Genomic DNA, 25,190 nt, shown 5'->3' on the forward strand with positions numbered 1-25,190 from the left:
AAACAGCAACAACCAACCAACAAATGCAATAGCAAGCAAAGATGACATAAATATTGACTGTTTGTCATTGTGACTGTAGCTGTTGGTCGTTGTGGTAGTCTTAACACAAGAGCTGAGTCATTAATGGAATTACTACCCTCATAACGAGGGGACATCCCACCACCCAGGCCCATGGCTAAATATAAATGACGCCGTTTTTGCTTATATTTAATTCGTATTTATTTTTTGCTAAAAAATGTACGTTTAGTCCCCATGTCATCACTAACAGCGGCAGCAACAGTTGTTCTTGAGTGCATCTGAAGCCATGCAAAAAAAAAATATCAATACAAATGGTAGCTGCTAGTCTAATGGGCTGTTTGGACAGTGTTGGAAATAGTGGGTTCAAATAACAAAAAAAATGTTATATGATAAACAGTAGACAAGATTTGTATTGAAATATATAAAACAGAGCCAGGAGCTTGAAAAAATATTGACTAAAGTTCATTAAATTTGCACTTGGCAAACTCTAGCCATTTTTTGATACGAAAACAAAACTCGTATCAATTCTTCAAATAACAAGTAAAAACCTTGTAAGTTCGGCCGGGCCGAATATTGACTAAAGTTCATTAAATTTGCACTTGGCAAACTCTAGCCATTTTTTGATACGAAAACAAAACTCGTATCAATTCTTCAAATAACAAGTGTAAAAACCTTGTAAGTTCGGCCGGGCTTGAATACTCTCTACCATTTGGAACCAATTTGGCAATTTTTAAAATAATAAAAACCATTAAAAATTTGTTAAAAACTTAGAAATATCGAATGCAGCCGTTATATTAGGATCTTTTGTAATAAGCCATTACAATATTCAAATGCGAATCTTTAAAAAAATGGTTAAAAATGTGGCTAAAATCATTTTTATCATAGACTGTAGTATCCATTTTGAACTTCAAATGCCAAATTTTAAACAATTCCGGTGAATAATGTCGCAAAAATAATAAAAGTACCGAATATCGGGAGGTACCGTTACAATTCCGGTGAATAATGTCGCTAAAATCATCAAAATGCCGAAAATAGGGAGGTGCCGTTATATGGGGGCTATTGAAAGTCGTATACCTGCACGGACAATTTTCTGTCTTAGGCTGTAGTATCCATAACGAACTTCATATACCAATTTTTAAACATTTCCGATGAATAATGTCGCTAAAATCATCAAAATGCCGAATATCGGGGGCTATACAAAGACGTGGATTTGCACAGACAATCTACTGCCATAGGGTCGCTAAAACCAACAAAGTACCGCCACCCAGGCCCATGGCTAAATATAAATGACGCCGTTTTTGCTTATATTTAATTCGTATTTATTTTTTGCTAAAAAATGTACGTTTAGTCCCCATGTCATCACTAACAGCGGCAGCAACAGTTGTTCTTGAGTGCATCTGAAGCCATGCAAAAAAAAATATCAATACAAATGGTAGCTGCTAGTCTAATGGGCTGTTTGGACAGTGTTGGAAATAGTGGGTTCAAATAACGAAAAAAATGTTATATGATAAACACTAGACAAGATTTGTATTGAAATATATAAAACAGAGCCAGAAACTTGAAAAAATATTGACTAAAGTTCATTAAATTTGCACTTGGCAAACTCTAGCCATTTTTTGATACGAAAACAAAACTCGTATCAATTCTTCAAATAACAAGTAAAAACCTTGTAAGTTCGGCCGGGCCGAACTTTGAATACTCTCCACCATTTGGAACCAATTTGGCAATTTTTAAAATAATAAAAACCGTTAAAAATTCTGTTAGAAGCTTAGAAATATCGAATGCAGCCGTTATATTAGGATCTTTTGTATAAGCCATTACAATATTCAAATGCGAATCTTTAAAAAAATGGTTAAAAAATGTGGCTAAAATCATTTTTATCATAGACTGTAGTATCCATTTTGAACTTCAAATGCCAAATTTTAAACAATTCCGGTGAATAATGTCGCAAAAATAATAAAAGTAACGAATATCGGGAGGTACCGTTACAATTCCGGTGAATAATGTCGCTAAAATCATCAAAATGCCGAAAATAGGGAGGTGCCGTTATATGGGGGCTATTGAAAGTCGTATACCTGCACGGACAATTTTCTGTCTTAGGCTGTAGTATCCATAACGAACTTCATATACCAATTTTTAAACATTTCCGATGAATAATGTCGCTAAAATCATCAAAATGCCGAATATCGGGGGCTATACAAAGACGTGGATTTGCACAGACAATCTATTGCCGTAGGCTGTAGCATCCATTACGAACATCAAATACCAAATTTGAAACAATTCCGGTGAATAGGGTCGCTAAAACCAACAAAGTACCGAATATCGGGAGGTTCCGTTATATGGTAGCTTTACGAAGACGACAATTTTCTGTCTTAGACTGTAGTATTCATTTCGAACTTCAAATACCAAATTTGAAAAAATTCCGGTGAATAATGTCGCCAAAGTCAGCAAAATACCGAATATCGGGATGTACCGTTATATGGGGGTTTTACCAAAACGTAGACCTACATAGCCTATTTTCAATACCAAAAGTCCTGCAGACATAACATACATTTGAGTAAAATTTTATCAATCCACTTCATTTCGTTCGGAAGCTAGAGTGATTTCCACAGTCGGACAGACGAACATCGCTAAATCGACATAGAATTTTATGCTGATCAAGAATATATATACTTGTGTATATTTCGGTGGAGGGTATAAAATCCCATCGATTTTGAGGTATATTGACTTTATCAACCAGACTGAACTCTTTATTTCTCCCAACCTGTGGATATTGTGAATAAAGTACCTTCAACATACCAAAAAAATAAGACGCTATTATTTTAATTCTTAATTCCGGATTCTGTTCTAGCCAATAAGATTTTAAATCTTTGATTGATTTTGATTTTGAAATGCTCTTTTTCATACCATGAGAATATCACCCAGGGAGGTATTATATTCTTTGAGAACCTGACTCGACAAATTACAGTTAATTTAATTGAAAAATACATCTGAATACTTAGACGATAGATTTTATAATCAAAAAAATCATCAGGTATTATTACATATGGGCTATAGCTAAACGGGGACCGATACCCAATTTTTAATAATAATCATCCTGATAATACAAAATTTCGAACCAAATTTCAAAGCCCCCCACAAATTAGGCTCACCAATATAAAGTTTAAGGGATTAATAACGAAATGACAATCTCGACAATCTCAAATTTCAGTAACATGTATTTTCATAAAAAAAACATCGAAAGCAAATTTAAGCTAATTTCGTCTTTTTTACAAGAAAAGTAATTTTCCATTAGTTTACACTTCGTCTTTATCCCCAAAAACGTCCAAACAGCAAAAAAACGTGAACCTTGCGTTAAGGAAATCAATGAATAAAACGTTTTTTTTTTTAATTTTTTTCTTAAAATTCAGAATTTTGCCTATGATTTTAATCAACAAACCTCCTAGGAGTGATACTTAAACGTCAAAATGTATTTGAAAATCGCCGGCTTTTGTTGGTAACTAAAAAAGGTCAGAAAATCTCATTGTTAAACACTCGCCGGTTTTTACACATCTAGGAAGAATCTAAAATATAGACCAAATTTTCGATCTCATCCCTTCATCTATTTTGCCCCGTCCCCGTTAATGATGAAAATGTATGTTGTATTGCCCAATTTCTTTTCTGGTAAAATTATAACAACTTCAAGGCCGACTTAAACAATTTTTCTACAACATCTTACACTGTGGCATGGCAAAGAAGTCACTTTGACACATCATATTATAATGTTGATGATATTGTTGTATGTAGTTGTCTCATAAACACCAGCAGCTCATATCTTTTCCGAGAGGCATAATCTTCGTCAACATCTTTATGAGTACGAATAATAAATCATTTGGCATGGTGCCAATTAAAGAAAAATAACAAAAAAGCAACAGCTAGCAAACTTAGTAAGCGTTTCTCTTATTTTTTTTTTTTTTTTTTTTTTTTGATAGCAACATTGCTAGGCCCCACAAAACCACTAAGCAAAATGTTTAGTGAACAACAAAAACATTACGCCGAGATAGATATCATCTTGAAGGAAGCCCTCTCAAAAAAATACAAGCAAAAAACACAAAACAGCAAATCCATTAACATGACGACTTAATGCAATTACTTACAATTATGACGAATGTCTGCAAATAAAATTATAAAATTAACGCTTTTCAAATGCGGCAAATGGATTGTTTTATTCATCATATAGCCTGAGATATATTTGTGGAAGTTTGAGTAGAGACTTTGAAAAGTTTCTTGGCATGTCAATGTCATAACATGCCAATGTTTGGGATGAAACAAAATTTAAACATGGCCTAATTGTATCATTTTCAAACTAGTCACTTCTATTCTACCCATTTTTCTTCCAGCCTTTTAGAGGTTTTCGCTTACTGCAAATAATTTTCTGAAGTAAGATCCGTTGATACTCCATTTAGACAAATATTTTTTTAAGTAAATGTTATTAATAAATTATTGTAAATAAGATTTACTTATAAATTAGATCAAGTCTATGTATCAAGAAATCTTCTTACTAAGGAGTGTAAAGATAACGAGCTATTGAACTAACATTGTTCGATTTTTTTAAAGATTGTGAGATCAATGCAGACAACATTGTACATATCTGTGTTACAAGCAATTCCATGACTAAATAGCAAAAAGACTGACTTTTACATATTAGCTAGGGTCAGCCAGATTCTGACAAATTGTTACAACATAAACCCATTATTTATTGACCTATTCTGGATAACTAATTCCTTTCCGCATTAATTACATTTGTAGATCAGCATTTCATGATGGCGATGATGATGGTGTTGATTAGTTGGAAAATAATTTTTGGTAAATAAACGTTTTGTTGTTTCATAAAAAAAACATCGAAAGCAAATTTAAGCTAATTTCGTCTTTTTTACAAGAAAAGTAATTTTCCATTAGTTTACACTTCGTCTTTATCCCCAAAAACGTCCAAACAGCAAAAAAACGTGAACCTTGCGTTAAGGAAATCAATGAATAAAACGTTTTTTTTTTTAATTTTTTTCTTAAAATTCAGAATTTTGCCTATGATTTTAATCAACAAACCTCCTAGGAGTGATACTTAAACGTCAAAATGTATTTGAAAATCGCCGGCTTTTGTTGGTAACTAAAAAAGGTCAGAAAATCTCATTGTTAAACACTCGCCGGTTTTTACACATCTAGGAAGAATCTAAAATATAGACCAAATTTTCGATCTCATCCCTTCATCTATTTTGCCCCGTCCCCGTTAATGATGAAAATGTATGTTGTATTGCCCAATTTCTTTTCTGGTAAAATTATAACAACTTCAAGGCCGACTTAAACAATTTTTCTACAACATCTTACACTGTGGCATGGCAAAGAAGTCACTTTGACACATCATATTATAATGTTGATGATATTGTTGTATGTAGTTGTCTCATAAACACCAGCAGCTCATATCTTTTCCGAGAGGCATAATCTTCGTCAACATCTTTATGAGTACGAATAATAAATCATTTGGCATGGTGCCAATTAAAGAAAAATAACAAAAAAGCAACAGCTAGCAAACTTAGTAAGCGTTTCTCTTATTTTTTTTTTTTTTTTTTTTTTTTGATAGCAACATTGCTAGGCCCCACAAAACCACTAAGCAAAATGTTTAGTGAACAACAAAAACATTACGCCGAGATAGATATCATCTTGAAGGAAGCCCTCTCAAAAAAATACAAGCAAAAAACACAAAACAGCAAATCCATTAACATGACGACTTAATGCAATTACTTACAATTATGACGAATGTCTGCAAATAAAATTATAAAATTAACGCTTTTCAAATGCGGCAAATGGATTGTTTTATTCATCATATAGCCTGAGATATATTTGTGGAAGTTTGAGTAGAGACTTTGAAAAGTTTCTTGGCATGTCAATGTCATAACATGCCAATGTTTGGGATGAAACAAAATTTAAACATGGCCTAATTGTATCATTTTCAAACTAGTCACTTCTATTCTACCCATTTTTCTTCCAGCCTTTTAGAGGTTTTCGCTTACTGCAAATAATTTTCTGAAGTAAGATCCGTTGATACTCCATTTAGACAAATATTTTTTTAAGTAAATGTTATTAATAAATTATTGTAAATAAGATTTACTTATAAATTAGATCAAGTCTATGTATCAAGAAATCTTCTTACTAAGGAGTGTAAAGATAACGAGCTATTGAACTAACATTGTTCGATTTTTTTAAAGATTGTGAGATCAATGCAGACAACATTGTACATATCTGTGTTACAAGCAATTCCATGACTAAATAGCAAAAAGACTGACTTTTACATATTAGCTAGGGTCAGCCAGATTCTGACAAATTGTTACAACATAAACCCATTATTTATTGACCTATTCTGGATAACTAATTCCTTTCCGCATTAATTACATTTGTAGATCAGCATTTCATGATGGCGATGATGATGGTGTTGATTAGTTGGAAAATAATTTTTGGTAAATAAACGTTTTGTTGTTTGTACGCGCTGTGTTCCTTTGCTCTTTATGTTCAATTTTACTCTTGTGTGTTGTTACAACATAACCCGCAGTATTTGGTTTGACAAGCAACATCACGTACTAAATAAATTGAAGTTATCTCATTTGTTCTCTTGCGTTTTGTTTTACTTGTTGTTGTCATATACATATATACTATTCATATATGTAATTGGTATTTCATAGTGTTGTTGGATTTTTGCTACGGGTATTTAGGTCGCTGACTTTAAATTGTCTTTTGTTCTTTAAATATCTATGAGAACAATTTATCTGGAATTGTTTCTCAATGTGTTTAGAACCATGTTTTTTTCTGAAGTTTAATAGTATTACCACATACAGGGTGAGATGAAAAAACTGCAATCAACTTCAGACTGTTGTCTTTTCTATAGCTGTTAAAATTATTCCAGTGACAGCTCATTATATTGTTTAAAAGCGTACAAAAGCATTTTGGTGAGAATTGTCCAGAAAAAAGTTATTCGTGATGGAATTCAGCAACATCAGCAGAAATGGTTCGAAAAGTAAGGAAGCGACTTGATCGCAGTGGCCGAAAAATGGCTCGTGAGCTGAACATATCGAAACAATGTGCAACTTCGGTTGGCCACCAGAATTCAAGCGACGGCAATGGTGATGGTGTGGGCCGCCATAACAGCCAATGGTCGTTCTACGCTCATATTAATCGTCATTGACATCAGAATAAATTCCGAATATTATCGCGAAAATATTCTGGACCTTGGACCTTGGACATTCCAACATTACTCAGCACTATCGCATCTTTCAGCACGCGCCACCTAAGAATGGTTACAAAATGAGGCTCCTCGCTTCATTTCTAGGCACAATGGCCAACAAAATCTCCGATTACCAATCCTTTGGACTATTGTGTCTAGAGTATTTTGGAAAGCAAGGTTGGTACTAAAAAATGCCAAAGTGTCGATTACCTCAAGCAAGCGCTTCGCCGGGAATGGACCAAAATGCCACAGAGCAACATTCGTGTAGCGTGTGACGGTTTCATTAGCCGTAGGCCATAGAAGGCCATAATTCGTGCCAAAGGTGACCAATTCGGACAAATCTAAACTTATTCTAAAATTTGATGCTATTTCCGACATTTTTGCTTTCTTTCAATAAAACTTGACTTTGTCGCAGTTTTTTTTATCTAACCCTATATATTTTGGAAGCAAAGTTTTAGTTCTTCGGGACAACCGGACACTTTCGTTTGACTCCCGAAACGGTTTTTGAAAGATACACACTCTATCTAGCCATTAAGCTGAAAGCATAAAAATAGTCCGATGGCCAACATGTCTTTTAAGCTATTATACATCAAATTATGTCGCCTCCAAACTTCCATTTCCCAAAATTATTAATAATACGTTGTCAATATCCCCACTCAAATAGGTATATGCCTAATTTAAAGAAAAATATAAATATGCCTCATTTTCTTAAAGATCGCAAGTTGGATATATTTGGGTGTGTTGTAGAATATTATGTACCCCATTTTCCAATTACTTGTAACAATTTTGGATACCAATTTTTTATATCAAATGCGCGCCGATGGCAAATGTCATCTGCTATTTCGAACAGAATGGTTGAGATATGTCACATGAATAATATAATTGACTGATTCTAATCATATGGGATAGTCGTTAAGCCACAATTTTCTTTTTAAAATAATTCAAAAGCCAAGCCTTTTGATGGGAATTATCATGAAATTGCGGATCTCGGTACTAAGTGAGTGAATCTTGTCGAGAATGTGCCGTGCATGACAAATAAATTAATTTGTTGAAAGAAACAAAAAAACATGCATTGCCAATTTGAGTGCGTATGGTTCAGTGTATAACACCAACAAGTTAGCTGGTGCGCTGGTGTTGATTGCTGCGGTGTTAAAAAGTTTGCCGGTTGAGTTTGTTTTGGCTGGTCGGTCGGCATTGGCATTTGTCGTCTATTGGTGATTCATTCAACCAACCATCCATCAGCCGGTGCAACCAGATATCAACAGTCACGAACAGGGAGGCAGATAGGCTACAGTTTTGCTGACAGCATTTTTGTGTGTGTACCCAGTAAACAATTTTTTCCGACTGCTCTGATTTTAGATTTTTTTCCGAAATTTCTGACGTTTTTTTCAGAAATTTCTGATAGAAATTGGTCCGATTTTCTAAACGTTTTTTTTAGAATTTCTGCATTTTTCTGTGTTTCCTGTGTTTTTAAGCGAAAAAAACTCGAAAAATGTACAAACGGAGAGAGTAGATTGTCTATTGCTCTGGCATATTCTCTCCCACATGTAAACGGATGGTGGTGGTTTGACACATTCTCTCCCATAGTAGTTGTTGTTGTGATCATTCATTTCAAGATCTCAACAACAACAAAGCGCAAAGCAAAAATGCTATTTATTATTGTTATTGTGAACTGTTAGATTTTCCGTTGTAAAAATGTGCGTTTTGTTGTTGTTGTGAATCAGCCTCTTTCTCTTTCGTTCCCAAAAAAATATGATGGAAAAAAATTGCAAAAACACCTACATACCTGTTTTCTGTGTGCACTGCTTTTTATTTTTGTTCTTGTTTAGCAGTTGAAGCAGATACAGCAGATACAGTGAATTACAAAAATTATATATATGTATATAATAACAACAAATAATTGAATTATCTGTTATCTGTTCAACTCTTTTGTGCATTAAAATACTGTATGTTATGTTCCTAATAAAAATAATATTTATAATGTAAATGTATTATAGATGTAATATTTAAAATACATTTTTACGAAACCCGAAATAAATTGTTTGTTTTTTAAATAAATATGTGTTTTTTTTTTTTTTTTCATTTTTAAGTGGTGTGACGATTTTTTCGATATTTCTTCCGAATTCTGAACGATTTCTTTCAGAAAATCGGAACTTTCTCCCGAATTCTGAGCGATTTTTTCAGAAAATCTGAATTTTATTCCGAATTTTCTTACGAATTCTGACCGATTTCTTTTAGAAAATCTGAATATTCCGCCGAATTTCCAAACGAATTCTGCCCGATTTCTTTCAGAAATTCGGAGTTGTCCTCCGAATCTTTTCCGAAAATCTAATTTTTTCTCCTATTTTTTCAAGAATTTTCACCGAATTCGGACCGAATTCGTCCAGAAAATCTAATATTTTTTCAGATTTTTTTCAGAAAATCTTTCCGAATTCGGTGACCACGTCCATACAACTTTCGTACCGAAATCGGAAGGAATTCGGAATCAGAATCGGACATTTTTTCAGAGATTCTGACAGAAATCGGACCGAATTCGGCAAAAATTGTTTACTGGGTATGGACATTTTACTTATGAATATTGTTGTAGTTGTGGTTAAAGTTTATTTATGATTGTGGATTTTTTTAGATTTAGCCCTGCTAACACACACAACGCATACAACTTCAAATTCACCATTTACATTTCATGGAGACGAAAAAAGAAACAAAAAGGCAAACTGCCAAAGAATAAACCCACAACAAACCATGACTCATAGATTTCTGAATATTTTCGAAATGTAAAATAATCTTTGTGCGATGGTATCTTTTTACAATTATTTGCCATTTTTGATAAATGAATATTTAAAGAGCTTAATTACTGCATATGGGTGTGTATTTTAAGTTCTTATTATTTTATTAAATGTATTATTGATACAGTTGTTTGTATCGCCAGAAATACAACATTGAAATTAAATAGTAACACGATACATATGTTGTTGTTCTTGAAATGCTTAATCTCTGTAGTTCATAATATACGTTTCCCAATTTTCAAGTTTACTAATCGAACTTTACCAGTAAGGAAGATAAATCCCGCCAAGGTATTTCTGACCTCCTAGAACAATGGGATCATTATCATTTTTTTTTTTTTTTTGGCGCACATCTTGAAATGCTTTTGCTCTTAACACTGCTTAATTACACGCGGTCTTTATAAGATTTATTTCTAGAATATTAATAGGTAGGTCAAGTTATTAATTTCTGCAACAACTTATTTCCTTCAAAAATAAAAAATGCTTATTTTTAAAATCTTTCTATGCTTAACTTTAAACGCCAGCCATGTTGGCATTCTCTTGATTAGAAAACACACAAATATTTATTATTTCAATTTGATCGTGGTTTTATCTTTAGACAAAAAATACAATTTCTTATCTTATCATTAGACAGAAGAGTGAGTGTGCGTGTCATTGGTATAAGCAGAGTATTTGTATTTGTTTGTTGGTTTACTCATTTATTGCCTTCGGTTGTTGTTTTATTCTTTGGTTTTGATTCTCTATCTTCAATTCTTTCGCTATCGTATTTTCAACTCTTTTTTCATTTTCTTATCGTTCTCCTACGTTTCTTGTATAATTTGTTTATTATATTTATACCCTCTGCTTTATTGGCTGCAGAGAGAATATATGAAATAACGGCTTTAGACCCCATCCATATCTTTTTTGGACGAAGGCAGTTTCCGGACAACCCTTCTGATACTTTCCCACTTGTTTTCATTGCAATTTGATGTCTTGTTGGCATTCATAATAGATCAAATAAATTTAATTCTTCCAGCGTTTGGTTTTTCAAAATGGTCCGAACTCTCCCATCTTTATAACAGATCTTGTGTTGATGGAAATATTGAGATATACTAAGGATGTTAATTTCGACTTTTATGAGCTTCATGGATACTCAAAATGGATACTCTTGTGGGGGAGGTACCAAAAGGAGTTGACCAATATATCCCATCTTCACACCATACCTTGGGTTAGTAGGAGAACGTAATGGTTATTTCGGATTTTTTGATCGTCTTGGTTATTCAAAATATTGACCACTTGTGGGAAAGGTACCAGAAGAAATGGGCCGAGCTCTACCATCTTTCCAACTGATCTTGTGTTGATAAAAATGTTGAAATGTGTCAAATCTGAGTGGAATCGGGTAATAATTTCGTGTTTTCTGAGCTTCATTAATTTTCAAAATTTTGACCCTTTGTGGGAGAGGTACCAGAAGGAGTGGACCGATATATCTTCACACCAGACCTCAGGTTAATAATCGCTAGATCGACTCCATATGTCCTGAAACGGATTTGGTCCAAATATACCTAGGGTTTAAAATCGTTATCAAATGATATATACCCTCTCTAGCCATTTGGCTGAGGGTATAAACGGTTAAAAAACTTTATTGATTTCAACACTTTTTTTCATTGCGGTTTCATTCGCCACGAAATTTTATTTTATTTATTTTATGAATATGATATCGCTGAATGTGCAGGTGGACGATGTTTTAATTCCGACCACCAATTAATCCAACGTTTTAGGGGATAGTCTCTCCAAGTCGTCCGCGCATACCACATCCATCTGCGATAAGATTAGAAGTTGGAACAAGGTTCTCAAGTCTCTTGCCAGCAGCAATTAGGTGGCTGATAAGGAAACTTTGCTGACCTTTTACAACGCAATAGGTCAGTCTGTGGCAAACTATACCGCTCCGGTGCCAGAATGCCGGCCTTAGAACCGCAATATGATGCTCCATCATGACATCCATCTGGACCATCTGGAGGATAGGCAACCTCGGCACATGTAAGAAAAGACTTTTACGATCTAGAGAGAGAGGGGTAAGGAGGTATAAGAAAGAACCTCTGGGCCAACATAACTATAAAGCAGGACTAAGTAGTTTTCACTCGAATGCGGTCACAGCAACTAGCTTCAACTAACCACAGAAGTTTTGGCACAACTGAGATCTGGATGATGCACAGCAGCCTCAATTCGTATTGGGATCGAATTTACCACAGAACACTGCTCAGCACGTAGCACAATTCCACATGACACGCTAGCCAAATCTAACTCACCTAACTCATGTTACGCAATGGACTGAATATGTCACGGACAGATTACATCCTTTTTGAATTCGGAGTTAGAAGCAGATCCAGCATAGATCCAGCAACAACAACAGCTGTGAACATCAAATAACAAATGTATATGTACATATGTATTAAAGGTACCGTTATATACGAAAATATTTACGGATGAGATCCATATACAAACCTGACCTGTCTACTGAAAAACTACAAATATGAGTTAAATTTTAGCCTTAATTTTAAATTAATTTGAAAGACGGACAAGGCATAATCGACTACAAATGTTACGCTGATAAAAATATATAATCTTGTGGGGTCTATCGTGATTATTTCAGGGAGCTACAAACGGAATAACAAGGCTTTTATATCCTCCAAAAGGGTAAAGTTTGACTCATTTCTGTGGTTTTTCATAAATGGCGAACTGACAAAAAATGCCTCACAGTATTCGCTGGAGCCATGGACTCGTTTTTCGGTGGGGTTGACAAAAAAGTATGGTACGGCCGTAGTGCAAGTTATCGCTTGAACTTTGATAACCAAATGGCATAGTTCTGTGGCTGTCTTTTTCTTGCGAGTAGAAGATTACGAATATGAGATAAGATAAACACTTCAAACTCTCAATGATTATTTTAGTAGACTCTTACTATTACAATGGCTCGATCAAAACGGACAAGAATGTCTAGATATGACATACTAACAAAATCCCAGCAGTTAAAAGTACTTAAGCCAAACCTGAATCAATCCATGGTATGCTCACAGTTCAGCCATTTGTAGAAGAACGTTGATTTATGTCTGATTTTTTAAATAATCTTATACATACAGGGTGAGATAAAAAACTGCAACTTCTGTCATTTCTAAGCCATTCGTTCGACAGCTGTTAAAATTATTCCAGTGACAGCTCATTATATTGCTTACAAGCGAACAAAAGCATTTTGGTGAGAATTTATCAGAAAAAAAGTTATTCGTGATGGAATTCAAGCGTGATAGTGCGATTTCTTTATATTCGGCTGAAAAACCACTAGTAGCTATCGTTAGAGCACTCCAGCATCTAAATGTGAATAAAACTTTTGTGGCTGTACCATCGCTCGTTACCGCGATACTGGTAGCGTAGCCCGACGTGAAGGAAGTGAATGGAAGAAAACAGCAACATAAGCAGAAATGGTTCGAAAAGTAAAGAAGCGACTTGATGGAACCCCGCGTCTCAGTGTCCGAAAAATGGCTCATTAGGTGAACATATCGCAATATTCCATTCGTCAAATAAGAAGTGCAAGAACTTACACCGCAACAGAAAGAAAATAGACTCAAAAGAGCTAAAGAGTTACCTCGCATGGCCGAAAGTGTTGAAATGCCGAATTTGGTTTTCTCCGATGAGAAAACATTCGTTGTCCAGCAGTTTGTAAACAAACAAAATGATCGTGTTTACTTGCCAAAGAGGTCAGCTGAATATGTGCACCTTCGGTTGGCCACCAGAACTCAAGCGCATGCCATGGTGATTAATGCCGCTCGTATTAATCGACCGTGGCATCAAAATAATTGCCGAATATTATCGCGAAAATATTCTGGAGGGTGTATTGAATGAAGCCTTGGGCTTGCAAACATTTTGGCCGCAGACTTTGAACATTCCAACAGGTATCAGCACCACGCCACCCAATAATGGTTCCAAAATGAGTTCCTCGCTTCATTTTCAGCGAACAATGGCCACCAAAATCTCTGGCCACCAAAATCCCTGGCCAACAAAATCTCTCTAATTATGGCGTTTGACTTCGTTGGAGTTTTTTTTATCTCACCCTGTATATGGATATTTAGATCACATGTGTAACTCAGCAAATTATAATAAAACAATGTTTTACATCAATTAACATGTTTTTTTTTTTTTGTCCTTTTGTTTGAGTGATTAACTAATTTTGTTAATCATATCTAATCAGCCTGAAGGCGTTATATACATGTTACAAATACAATCTTTATCATAAAATTGTTCTACATGTTACGATTTCGATGCCTCTTTTAAAAGCTGATGATGCAGATTGATGAAAATGCTCTTAGTTTTTCATATTTTTTCTTCAAATATATTCCACTCGTACATTAAATAATTGACGTATACGTTTATTTGCATTATAAATTTCCACAAATTATTTCACAGATTGTTGTTATAATTGTACCCTGGTAGTTACTAAACAAAACAAAAAAACTTATAAATAGAAAATAAAAAATATAGCTTAAAGAATACTTACTACCGCTACATTTTGTGGCATCGACCATATTGAAAATTGATGTGGCAAAATGGCAACAAGAAAACTCAAACTTCAACGTTGGCCTCAACAGTTTTCAAATAGTTTACGACACTAGTATTCCCGATTCTGCTTCTCTCTCCACTCGTTGTTGTGCAGCTGCAGCCAGTGCAGCTTTGTTGCTGGCTGTTGTTGTTAACGTTGTTTTGGTAGATTTTTAGCCAAGAACCAGAAATGTTGCAATATTAAATGCAATGCTTTGGACGATGATTGTTAGCTTGTAATGGAGACCGAAAGACCACAATTAAATAGCACAACTCGATCGTGAAACAAGTGAAAAAAACGATGAACGACCAGTTAAGATGGAAAATGTAACTCACAAAAAGTCACAAACATGCAATTCTTAAAACAAAAATAACAACGAAAAATGATTGAAAATTGTTGGCTTTTGTATTTCGTTTCAACGAAACTGTTGTGGTTTAAACGCGTTTTTTGTTTCTCGTTTTTGTTGCTTTAAGATTTATTTGAGTTTTGTTGTTGTTTTTTGTAAAACCTATGATTCACACACTTTTTTATGGCTTATCTTCATTGGCTTTTGAATTCCGTTACTGTTGTTGTTATCTATTTAATTTTCTTCTTCTCCTTTCTTCATTTAAATTTCTACTTTACTCAACACTATTCTATTTTGATTTGTTTACTTTTTGATCGAAAAGAAAAACAAAAGCCAAGAGAGAAATGAAATGATGGGATGATGGCAATAACTCCTCGTCGTTCTTGTACTTGTCTTCGATGGGGAATTTTGATGGAGTGGTTGATTGTTGGTAGTACTTTCTGGGATGACTACTGTGAGCGAGTTGATGGTCACCACTTTGTTCGAGTTGTTGTAGTTTGATGTTAATTGCTTTCCCCTTTGTATTGTAACCTTATTCGTTGCCGTCTAAGCGCTTTTGGTTTTAATTTCTTGAGAAATTGTTAGTTGCTGTTGTTGTAGCCACTCATTCATTGTTTAACACCAAAATCTCGTAACGAATTGTCGTTGTTGCTGCAGAAAGGAATATAAAATTGTAGACTTTTCTCTCTCCCCCGAAAAGAAGAATATTCGAAACATTCGTTGTTGTTGTGTTTCTCTTTAGGGCCGAATGCATTTGCTTGAACCCGTATTAAAAATGCTTGCTTGGATGAAACAATAACAACAACCACGAACGTAAATAATTAATTCATGTCACGAATAAATGAAAATAAGAAATAAAGAAACAGACGCAAACACGGAAAAGCAAACGACAACAAATGATCACGCGTAAAAGAACGTTTTATCAAAAAAAGTAACAACTTTTTATTTCTTCTTTCTCTTTTCTTCTTTATCTTTATTTTCTCTTGCTAGCTAACGACGACTTCAGAGCAAAAAAAAACAAATGCAACATTTCCACTTCCTCCCGGACAAACGTTAAGAACTATACCGTAATTCAACAATTGAACTTCCTTTTTGTATTTTCGGCTCTTCTCGACACTTTTCCTTAGTACACAACTATTAATTTCAATGCACTGCCATTTATACGCTCTGTACAAAAATAGCTCTTGGATTTTTATTCATTCTAACATTTTAGCTTTACATATTTTCTTATTGTAATTTTCACCACTTAACGTTCGTTTCGTTTTGTTATTGATTTCCACATTTCACACCTTTTTTCCTTGCATTCAAATGAAGTAGGAAAAACCACCGATGTCTTACGACAACGACAACCGAAGAAGAGAACACGCCTTCTCAGCTTAGTTTTTTCGAAAATCTACGCGGACTGACCTTTTCACTTTGTCATTTGTTTATATTTTTGTTTTATATCTTTTTTTACCAATTAATAACGCACTATTTTTGCCGAATTAAATGGATATAAATTTGCAAAGCCAAACAAAGCTTATAATCTTCCTTCTCAAGTCGCCGCGTCTTTCTCTCAGTAAAAAACATTTGCGAGTGAATTTTTGTTGTGGATAGAGAATGGAGATGGTTATTTTTAAATATTGACGCCGTCGAAAAGGCGTAAACAATTGCGGCTATTCCGGACTTGGCCACATTAACGCCGTTAAATAAATTGTCTAATATGTTCACTACTGAAATTTATCATCCAACAAAATTATAGGTATGAACAGGGGGTAACTGGTGAAATTATGCTAAGTTCACATGACGCGTGATTCGCTCCCTATTCGTTTTTAATCATGAAATATCTACATGATTCCCACACAACATTTTGTCCCATCCAAATCACAGAGAGCATTTATCGAAAAAATTTATAATGACATTTCAAAATGGAAAGAATTAATGACATTTTAAAATTTTTAGGAAGACTGAAAATTATGAATGAAAGATATAATGTTGAATGGCGTATGTGCGTTCAAACGAAAGCAAATATTTTTTTCTCTGTCATCCGAGTTGGAATTTCAATAGAAAACTAGAAAAAAAAGAGGAAAAATTTTCAAAAAAAAGATAAAATAAATCTTTGGAGAAAAAAAAATAATTTCTTCTGTTATTATTATTGCTAAGTTCATGTACTTTCCGTGGTAAAATCGAGAAGGTAAAGTCATTTCTAATAAGATTATCCATCTCCTTCACTGAATAAAAAAATTTCCCATATCTAATTTCTGTGCACACAATAGATTTATAAATATAGTATAACAATGAGATGTTGACAAATTAATATTTTGAAAAAAAATGTAAACATATGATTGAATGACTTTACCTTCTTAATTCTACCATGGTACTTTCAGAAAAAAAAATCCTATAAAAATCAACAAACAAATATTTGAAAAGAGGAATTATGTTACAGTCAAGGTGTATTTAATAAGTTGTAATTGACATTAATTCATTTTAGTTTGTAAACTAAGTTGTCAATTTTAATATCAACATAACCTTCCTTGAAAGTAAATAAATATTTATTTCAATGAATTTCAAAAATAAAACAGAGAACGTGCATTGCCTATAAATAGAAGCTTTGGGAACAGATAAATGTTTCGTTCCAAAAGAAATGAAAACATATTTAATGAAAAACCAGTAAAGAAAGTCCTAAAGTCGGGCGGGGCCGACTTTATTATACCCTACACCACTTTGCTAATTTAATAGAGCTCCACATAACAATTAATAGTTTTTATGGGAGAATTCAATCATGCACGCCATTATTATAATTATAATTTAAAGTTCAAAGGACTAAATGCGCCGAAGCATTTGTATCTTTTAAATTCGGATTTGTATTGCTCATTTGGTGCAAAATTAAATTGAAATCATACAAAAATATGTATGGAAGCTATATCCAAATCTGAACCGATCTCAATAAAATTTGGCAAAGATATTTCTGAGCTGTATTTGATATATTTCCCTGAATGTCGTGGTTACGGAGTGCATATTACGGCTGAACCGATCTTCACCAAATTTGGCATACTGGCTTCTAGACTCAATTCGGTCGTATGTGCCAAATTCCATTCTATTTGGGCAAATATAAGACATTTGGTGCACAATAAAACGTAAATCGGACGAAGTTATATATGGGAGCTATATCCAAATCTGAACCGATCTCGATAAAATTTACTGTATTTCTGAGCTGCATTTGATATATTTCCTCAAATATTGTTGTTACGGAGTGCATATTACGGCTGCGGAGGACAAAAATAACAAATCGGATGAACAATATATAAGGGAGCTATAGCTACATCTGAACCGATTTCGATCAAATTTGGCATAATTGTTTTCAGGTATAATTATATACGACAGTATTCTTAATAGTTTTGCTATATTAAAAATGCTTCGCAGAGAGAGTTTGGTTGGAGAAGGCACCTGAAACTACCAGAATAGTTCCCAAAAGCATAATCTTTAATAGTTTTTCATGCAAAACTCAAACCACCTATCTTAATTCCTTCGAAAAATAGCCTACTGAACAGATTGACACAAAGACAAAAGGATAAACGCACAGAAACACGGACATATCAAAATCGTCAAAAATATAGTTGCAGCGTTTCTTTTTAAATAATATTTTTAAGCAAGACAATTTGTTTTTGCTACAATTATTTGTTTTTTCTTTCAAATTGAATTTTCAGAATGATTTTATCGTTTCTAAAACAACAATCTTGTTATTGTAAAATGTTAGTTGTTGTAGCTGATGCATACACCTTATAAATAAACCTTGGTTATAATAATGGCGCAATAAAAAAGGTTGCTCAACTTCAAAGAAACTAGAAAAATGGAAACCTGTGCTGGAGTCTTATAGTGTCAAATAGAATTTAAAAAATTCGACAGTAGACTTTGTTTAATTTATTTTTTTTAACAAAATTCTTATATTGGAAAAACCCGCGAAACAAAGATGGAATTTCGGGGTTATTCCACATTTAATCTAAAATAGTAGAACAACATAATTTTATCAATTGTACAATTTGTTACCCATTTCGTCGAAAATTTGCATTTATTTTGCAACCAAATTTGAAACAATTTCAAAGTGTTGAATTTTTCATACACAAAATGTGTATATGTTTTGACAGAATAAGAGCACCAAAAGAAAAAAAATGTATTTAGCATGGTAGAAAAATACAGGTAGATGCATCAACGCTTGGGAACATTGATATGTCAAAATTGTTTAAATATTTCTGCAAAAATAAGTACATTTGTCAATGTTTTACCACACAACGCCAATCGGAGGTTGTTATAATATGCATTTTTTAATAATTTTTACAAATTTGAGTGATTTTTCATTCAAAAATTTCGATTCCAAAATTGGTTGACAGTTCATTGTCCCAGCAGCTGTGTCGAAGCGGGTACCTATATTCTTCTACCATGGTATTTAGGGAGTAGCTTTGTTCTACCTTCTGTAAATATGTCATGGTTACAATGAATTACGAATCGTGCCATATGAACGGGTTAATTCGTGTACCTAATTCTAAGAGCGAACAACGTGATTGTAAGTGCAATGAGAACATAGCATAAATCGAGTGGATTTCAACTGTTAATTCAATTGCGTATACCATGGTAGAAGAATACTGGATTGTTATGCGTGTACGACGTTTATATTTACATTCATTCATTTGCTTTGTTCCAGTACCTGCTAGAATCTACTAGTTTTGATATTATCTTCTTAAAAGGGAAATCGGTTATTGTAGTAAACATTTTTACATTCTTGCAGTTCTGGAGCAGACCAATTATTGCTCTGTTCCAGTACCTGCAATTCTTCAGGTTCTGGAACAGACTATGTTTCATACTAAATTTCTCCCATTCTGTGGAAATATTGAGCAAAGAGCCTTTTATATGGATTAAAATAAATAAGGAAAATAATTGTCCTTTTTCCAAGACAACTATTTCCAATATTTAATAACTATTATAAAAAATCTACTGAAGAGAAATATGTCTATTTTTTATACGGATGTGTGCCTTGGAATAGAAAAAATTAAATTGGTTTCGTTTGAATGTCTATAAAATAACACAATTTTGATTCAATTAAACTAAAAAAACTTTTAAAATCAACAACAATTAGTTTTCTTTTAATTACAACTCACAATTTTGTACAGGATAACCGATTTTCAAAATTACAAAACTAGTCGATAATTGTATATACTGGAACAAAGCAAACAAGAACGATTTGAAATTATTTAAAATTCAGCTGAATGAAAATATGTTGTGACAAAACAATTGATCTGTTTCAGAACCTGCAAAAATTTACTAGTTTAGCAAAAACTTTTCTGGAATAAACTAGAGGTTAGTAGACTCTTGCAGGTTCTGGATCAGGCCAGAAACTAATAGATTCTTGCAGCGTCTGAATCAGAGCCATTGTCACATTCTTGCCGGTTCTGGAATGGTGCAAGTAACTTGTAATTTAGTAAGTTTTACTCGAAAAGTTAACGAACAGAGTTCATATCGATACAAAACATTTCAAATCTACATGCTCTTTTAAAGTAAAGTATTGATAATATCGATATTGTCATCGATTGTATGCCAGCTCTACTATTCACGCCGGTTGTTTCAAACAGCTGTTACGCCGTATTGTCTCTTCCACTTTCTATACAAATGTGTCGTGTTGCTTCATCCTTCTTTCGCAACTCTTTGTGTGTGAAAAGGGATTTTAATTTTTAAATTAATGATAATACTAATTGATAGTAGTAAAAAACTAATAAAGCGAAGATGTCTTTCTCAAAGCGAATTCTAAAATCAGTTGATATACGATGGCGATGTCAACGATTCTACGCAGCCAAGACCGATTTGAAGACTTTTGGCCAGAAGAAGCAACATTATGGGAACTTATTCCCAGACAAGTTACTTAGTAAAAAACAGAAGACACCTGCTACTATGTATTTGGCTAATTACAAGGCTGCTACAGCTGTGGATGAATTGCTCGATCCATACATTAAACATAGTTCTTGCGACACCATATTGGAAATGAATCCAGGAATTGGTTTATTTACACGGAAATTGCTTGATAGGGAGGATAAGTTTAGGAAAATTTTACTTATGGAATCAATGGATTTCTTCATGGATAATTTGCAAGAAATGCATTCTTTATATCCGCATAAGGTTAAAGTGAAAAATTGTGATTTTGCCAATATTTGGAAAGTCGTCTATCAAGACAAAATAGATAATGGCACAAGAGTGGAAGAGCTTTTTCGGGATATTCCGAGAAGGCCTTATAATGAAGGTAGTTGCAAAACATGTCATTGGTTAATATAATTCATAATAACATTTAAGTTTTATTGTATTTCAGACTGCAATATGATGATGTTCGGCGCTATTGGTTCCTATCCATTTTTCAAGCATCTTATCAATTCCATTGTCTTCCAGAATAGTTTTCTTAACATTGGTAGGGCGGAAATGTATTTTGCACTACCACCACCCCTTTATTTGGTTAGCATATCCTTATTTTATTTATTCCTAATACTAATTCATATTGACTTTTTATTTCATTATTAGCATTTAACCTGCTCAAACGACATTGGTTACATGATATACAGATCGACAACGATATTATTTCAAATACTTTTCGAATACAAATTCATAGGGTGTTTGCCACGGGAAGACTTTTTGCCACAACAAACCGAATATAATACATCGAAGGGCAGCAAACTGCGAAGGGTATGTGTGATTTTTTCGAATACAGTAAGAAAGAAACCGCATTTTTAATCTAAATAGTCTATGAACAAAAAATAGTCATCTGTATTTTTATAATTCAGACTCGATTTTTACTGTGGTCACCATAGTAAAGCGCAATCTTACTGCTGTAAGTCGAAAATGTGATTTTCGTAATATGAGGAATAGTATCGATCGAATGGTATGAGATCTATCCATAACACTGCTTATAAAAAATATAGAGTAAACTACCTATGGAAGCACAATAACAATAATGTATTGGTATAACAAAATATACATGTTACTGTCTATTATAGGTCCGTTCTATAAACCCGGAAAACCTATACCTTGTGAGAATCGTGCCGAGAAAAAATATATTTGATTATGTGTCAACTGAAGATTTGCCAGCTCTTTGGTACTTTATAAAACAAAATTGCGTTAGTCGTCGAAATCGCATCATACCAAATCTCGAGTAAGTGGCTATGGAGTGTACCAATGCATATATCTACTAACATATGTACTTGTATTGTGTTTTTATGTTTTCAGAAAATGGATACCCGGCTGTGGCCCAAGACTTATTGTAAATAAACGCCAATCTGAAGTCTCAACAATGCTATATCCCGATGAAGATATAAGTAAATTGCCCAAATATTCAATACCATGCAAGACAATTAGCAATCAGGATTATTATCCAAATATCAATATATATACACAATTTGGAGATTTAGCGCCGAGTCAATTTCTAACATTGTTTTCGATGTTTCGCAAATGGCCAGAATATGGGGAAAGCTCTTTCTTGGCTTCATACGAGAATAATATGTTGAAAATGGAAGCATCGGCGGAAGATTCTGTAGATGGTATGGTTGAAGAGGACGATGATGATGTGTCAACAGAAGAAAGATCACTAAAAGACGCTCCACTGGAACCAGAAACAATTCAAAAATCGAAAAGAAGTCGCATTAAAGATAAAGAGTCATAAAATTTTATTGAATATTTATTAAACGTTGTTTTCTTATCATTTTGTTTATAAAATTGTATTTGTTAATTTTTACTGTCAATATAGGTGAAATAAATTTCGTTTATTTTGTTTTCAATTTGGACATGAGCCTTGTACTGATCTCTTGGAACCACGTGCACATATTTCTGCTTTAGATAAATCATATGGAGAAGGGGTTTCCATACCGAATCTGCTTGCCAACGACATGAATGGTATGACACAGTCAATGTGCATCGTTTTTGGATCTACGCCAAGTACATAATTAAGATGGGCATCTGGACATGGCCCCGCTTTTCCCAATTCGTAGCATACCTTTTGTATTTGGATTTGTCCGTCAACTTTGCATGCATTTGGTATGCATTCAGGAATAATGGCATTATTACCAAGCACTAATATCTCATTAGGTTGACATGGACCTTGCCGAAAGGCTGGGAAACAGGCATCACTTTCGGGATAATAGAGAGCAGCTGGTAGGAAAATGTATAATTAATTTTAGGATTAATAAGTATTGGGATTGGCTTTTAATTTACCTGGAGCACAATCACAGACCCAATCATCTTTTTGATCTCCAGGGTAAAGCAATTCGTGCGATTTACATCTCGAGGGAATATAAAGAGGTGTACGACCCTGAAATATAAAAAAAGAATAATTAAAATAATCATCTGAGCTGAACTAGGAGAGAAAATTGGATTCTGAGTCTCTGAGATACCTAATCAGCATTAGAAAAAATTAAGAAATATCAGAATAAGAAAAACCATAAATTATGTTTCTCTTGATATTCATATCACAAACACATTATCACAAAAAAATTGAAGCTAAAAATGTAGCCTGTCCATATTCTATGTGGCAAAGAATTGCCTAATCCAAGGCAACCGCGTCACATAATGGTGAGTGTTCGGTATCGGTCCGACTTTTCGTTTTTGAGGCAAATTTTAGATAGCTATGCGAATCGAAAAGACCCGCAAATGGCAAATTATCTCTATTCCAAATATCTAAATTCAGAGATTAAATTCGAATCACATATTCAATACCAAACACTTGCGTAATATCGACGCCTGTTAATTTCATTGCTTTATCTTTAATATTGAGATGGACTTTTTTGTTGGCCAAGGAATATTTTAGAGTTCACAATAAATTATTAAAACATTTTGAAAATTTCCTCACCATTTTTTACATGTTAATCTACATTTTACAAATGTTCATAATGATTGACCAAGAATTTAAAATCAAGACAATTTAAATTCAGACTATTTATGTTAATCTTTCTATTTAGAATACGATAATATATTAAAATACTGACGCTCCATTGTGTGATGTCTTTATTCCAATAGTCTGAATCTGTAGAATGTTTCTTGCGTATATTTTAAGAGACTGTATTTATATATTGACACCCACAAACATATATACACTTCGATGTAAACGTTCGATTTATTTACATATTTTAAAAACTCACGTTTAAATTGGCTTTTAGTTTATCTCCATCCCCATTTTCGGGAAAACCAACTATTTGGCCCAGTACCAGCTGCAGGCCAATAATAATAAGACACAAACCTCCACAAAATAAGTATTTAAAGCCGGACATATTTGTTAATGTATTTAGAGAAAATATTAAAAAACTGAATGCAAAAGTTTCCAAGACACTCTAGCCGAGACTCTTTTACAACCGATGTATTGATGTATTAAAGCAATCGTTGATAACTAAATTGAACTGTTTATCAGCCAGTCAACGGGGAGGTACCGCTTGGTGAAGAAGAGACAAAAATAAATCTCTCAGTATTTGTTGTTGTTTTCCTATGTTTGAAAAACAACAGAATCTTTTTTATAAAATTTTCTCAATCCGGTTTTTGATTTTGTTTTGGCGCGTATTGAAAACAAAATAACAAGAAAAACAGCTATGTTCGGCCAGGCCGATCTTTAAATACCCTACTCCAGTAAGAAGTAACAAAATAAAAAAAAACGTTAAAAAGATGTGGGCCGAAATCATTATAATACTGAGTATCGGGAAATACTGTAAATTTTTCTGCCAGACTAGTGGTTACCTATAGCGAACTTCACATACCAACTTATTTTGACAAATTTGGACAATTTATTTACAAGGTAATTTTCTACCCATCGAAAAGACAAACTACAGATTTACAACAACTTCGGTTGGAAAACTAAAAAAAAAAAACGGGCGATTTTATTAGCATAGCAAATCGTGGACCTAAAGTATTATGTTCAATGCCAAAAATTAAAGGAGCCTAAAGTGCAGGGTGAGATGAAAAAACTGCAACCAATTTCAGACTGCTGTCATTTCATTTTCATTTTAGGCCACTCGTCCGATAGCTGTTAAAACAATTAAAATAATAATTCTCAACAAGCGTACAAAAGCATTTTGGTGAGAATTTTCCTGAAAAAAAGTTATTGGTAATGTAATGCGAGCATGATAGTGTGATTTTCTATATATTTGGCTGGAAAACCACAAGTTGCTATCATTACAGCACTCAAACTGAATATTTTATTTTTGATTTTAAATAAAACTTGTTTTGAATTACCATTAA

General features: G+C 33.6%; 3 protein-coding genes across 16 annotated transcripts in view; 1 reads left to right on the top strand and 2 right to left on the bottom strand.

The window, feature by feature from the left end:
* The window catches only part of LOC101899936 (serine-rich adhesin for platelets), a 90,327-nt gene extending 73,755 nt beyond the window's left edge, over nucleotides 1-16,572 (bottom strand). The window contains exons 1-3 of one of the 14 annotated variants that reach the window (XM_059126750.1): nucleotides 16,250-16,539; nucleotides 15,350-15,611; nucleotides 14,573-14,846 (exon numbers count right to left, since the gene is read on the bottom strand). In XM_059126750.1, the coding sequence (XP_058982733.1) occupies nucleotides 14,573-14,600 (28 nt within the window). In that variant the 5' untranslated portion in view covers nucleotides 14,601-14,846; nucleotides 15,350-15,611; nucleotides 16,250-16,539. Of the gene's footprint in view, nucleotides 1-14,572; nucleotides 15,612-16,026; nucleotides 16,158-16,179; nucleotides 16,197-16,249 lie in introns of those variants that run through there. The other 13 variants (XM_059126746.1, XM_059126743.1, XM_059126745.1 and 10 more) reach the window with 13 other exon arrangements.
* Nucleotides 16,573-20,587: 4,015 nt separating this feature from the next.
* LOC101901488 (dimethyladenosine transferase 2, mitochondrial) lies at nucleotides 20,588-22,753 on the top strand. Its single transcript, XM_005188762.4, has 5 exons — nucleotides 20,588-21,225; nucleotides 21,292-21,431; nucleotides 21,498-21,659; nucleotides 21,971-22,125; nucleotides 22,200-22,753. The coding sequence occupies exons 1-5, from the start codon at nucleotides 20,715-20,717 to the stop codon at nucleotides 22,630-22,632; spliced, it is 1,401 nt and encodes a 466-aa protein (XP_005188819.1). The 5' UTR covers nucleotides 20,588-20,714; the 3' UTR covers nucleotides 22,633-22,753.
* LOC101901650 (uncharacterized) lies at nucleotides 22,613-24,361 on the bottom strand. The gene is made up of 3 exons (XM_005188763.4): nucleotides 24,104-24,361; nucleotides 23,181-23,277; nucleotides 22,613-23,117 (listed from the first exon to the last, which is right to left on the bottom strand). The coding sequence occupies exons 1-3, from the start codon at nucleotides 24,230-24,232 to the stop codon at nucleotides 22,744-22,746; spliced, it is 600 nt and encodes a 199-aa protein (XP_005188820.1). The 5' UTR covers nucleotides 24,233-24,361; the 3' UTR covers nucleotides 22,613-22,743.
* Between the last annotated feature and the right edge of the window lie 829 nt (nucleotides 24,362-25,190).

Source organism: Musca domestica, unplaced genomic scaffold (assembly GCF_030504385.1).
Source record: "Musca domestica strain aabys unplaced genomic scaffold, Musca_domestica.polishedcontigs.V.1.1 4, whole genome shotgun sequence".
NCBI classification, from domain to species: domain Eukaryota; kingdom Metazoa; phylum Arthropoda; class Insecta; order Diptera; family Muscidae; genus Musca; species Musca domestica.

Excerpts from the sequence above, each read along its gene's own strand:
- LOC101901488 (XM_005188762.4), top strand. The coding sequence starts at position 20,715 with ATGTCTTTCTCAAAGCGAATTCTAAAATCAGTTGATATACGATGGCGA. Across the intron at positions 21,660-21,970 it reads AGGGCAGCAAACTGCGAAGG|GTCCGTTCTATAAACCCGGA; the intron begins GTATGTGTGATT and ends TGTCTATTATAG. Across the intron at positions 22,126-22,199 it reads CGCATCATACCAAATCTCGA|AAAATGGATACCCGGCTGTG; the intron begins GTAAGTGGCTAT and ends TTATGTTTTCAG.
- LOC101901650 (XM_005188763.4), bottom strand. The coding sequence starts at position 24,232 with ATGTCCGGCTTTAAATACTTATTTTGTGGAGGTTTGTGTCTTATTATT. Across the intron at positions 23,278-24,103 it reads AACTAAAAGCCAATTTAAAC|GGTCGTACACCTCTTTATAT; the intron begins GTGAGTTTTTAA and ends TTTATATTTCAG. Across the intron at positions 23,118-23,180 it reads GGTCTGTGATTGTGCTCCAG|CTGCTCTCTATTATCCCGAA; the intron begins GTAAATTAAAAG and ends TTTTCCTACCAG.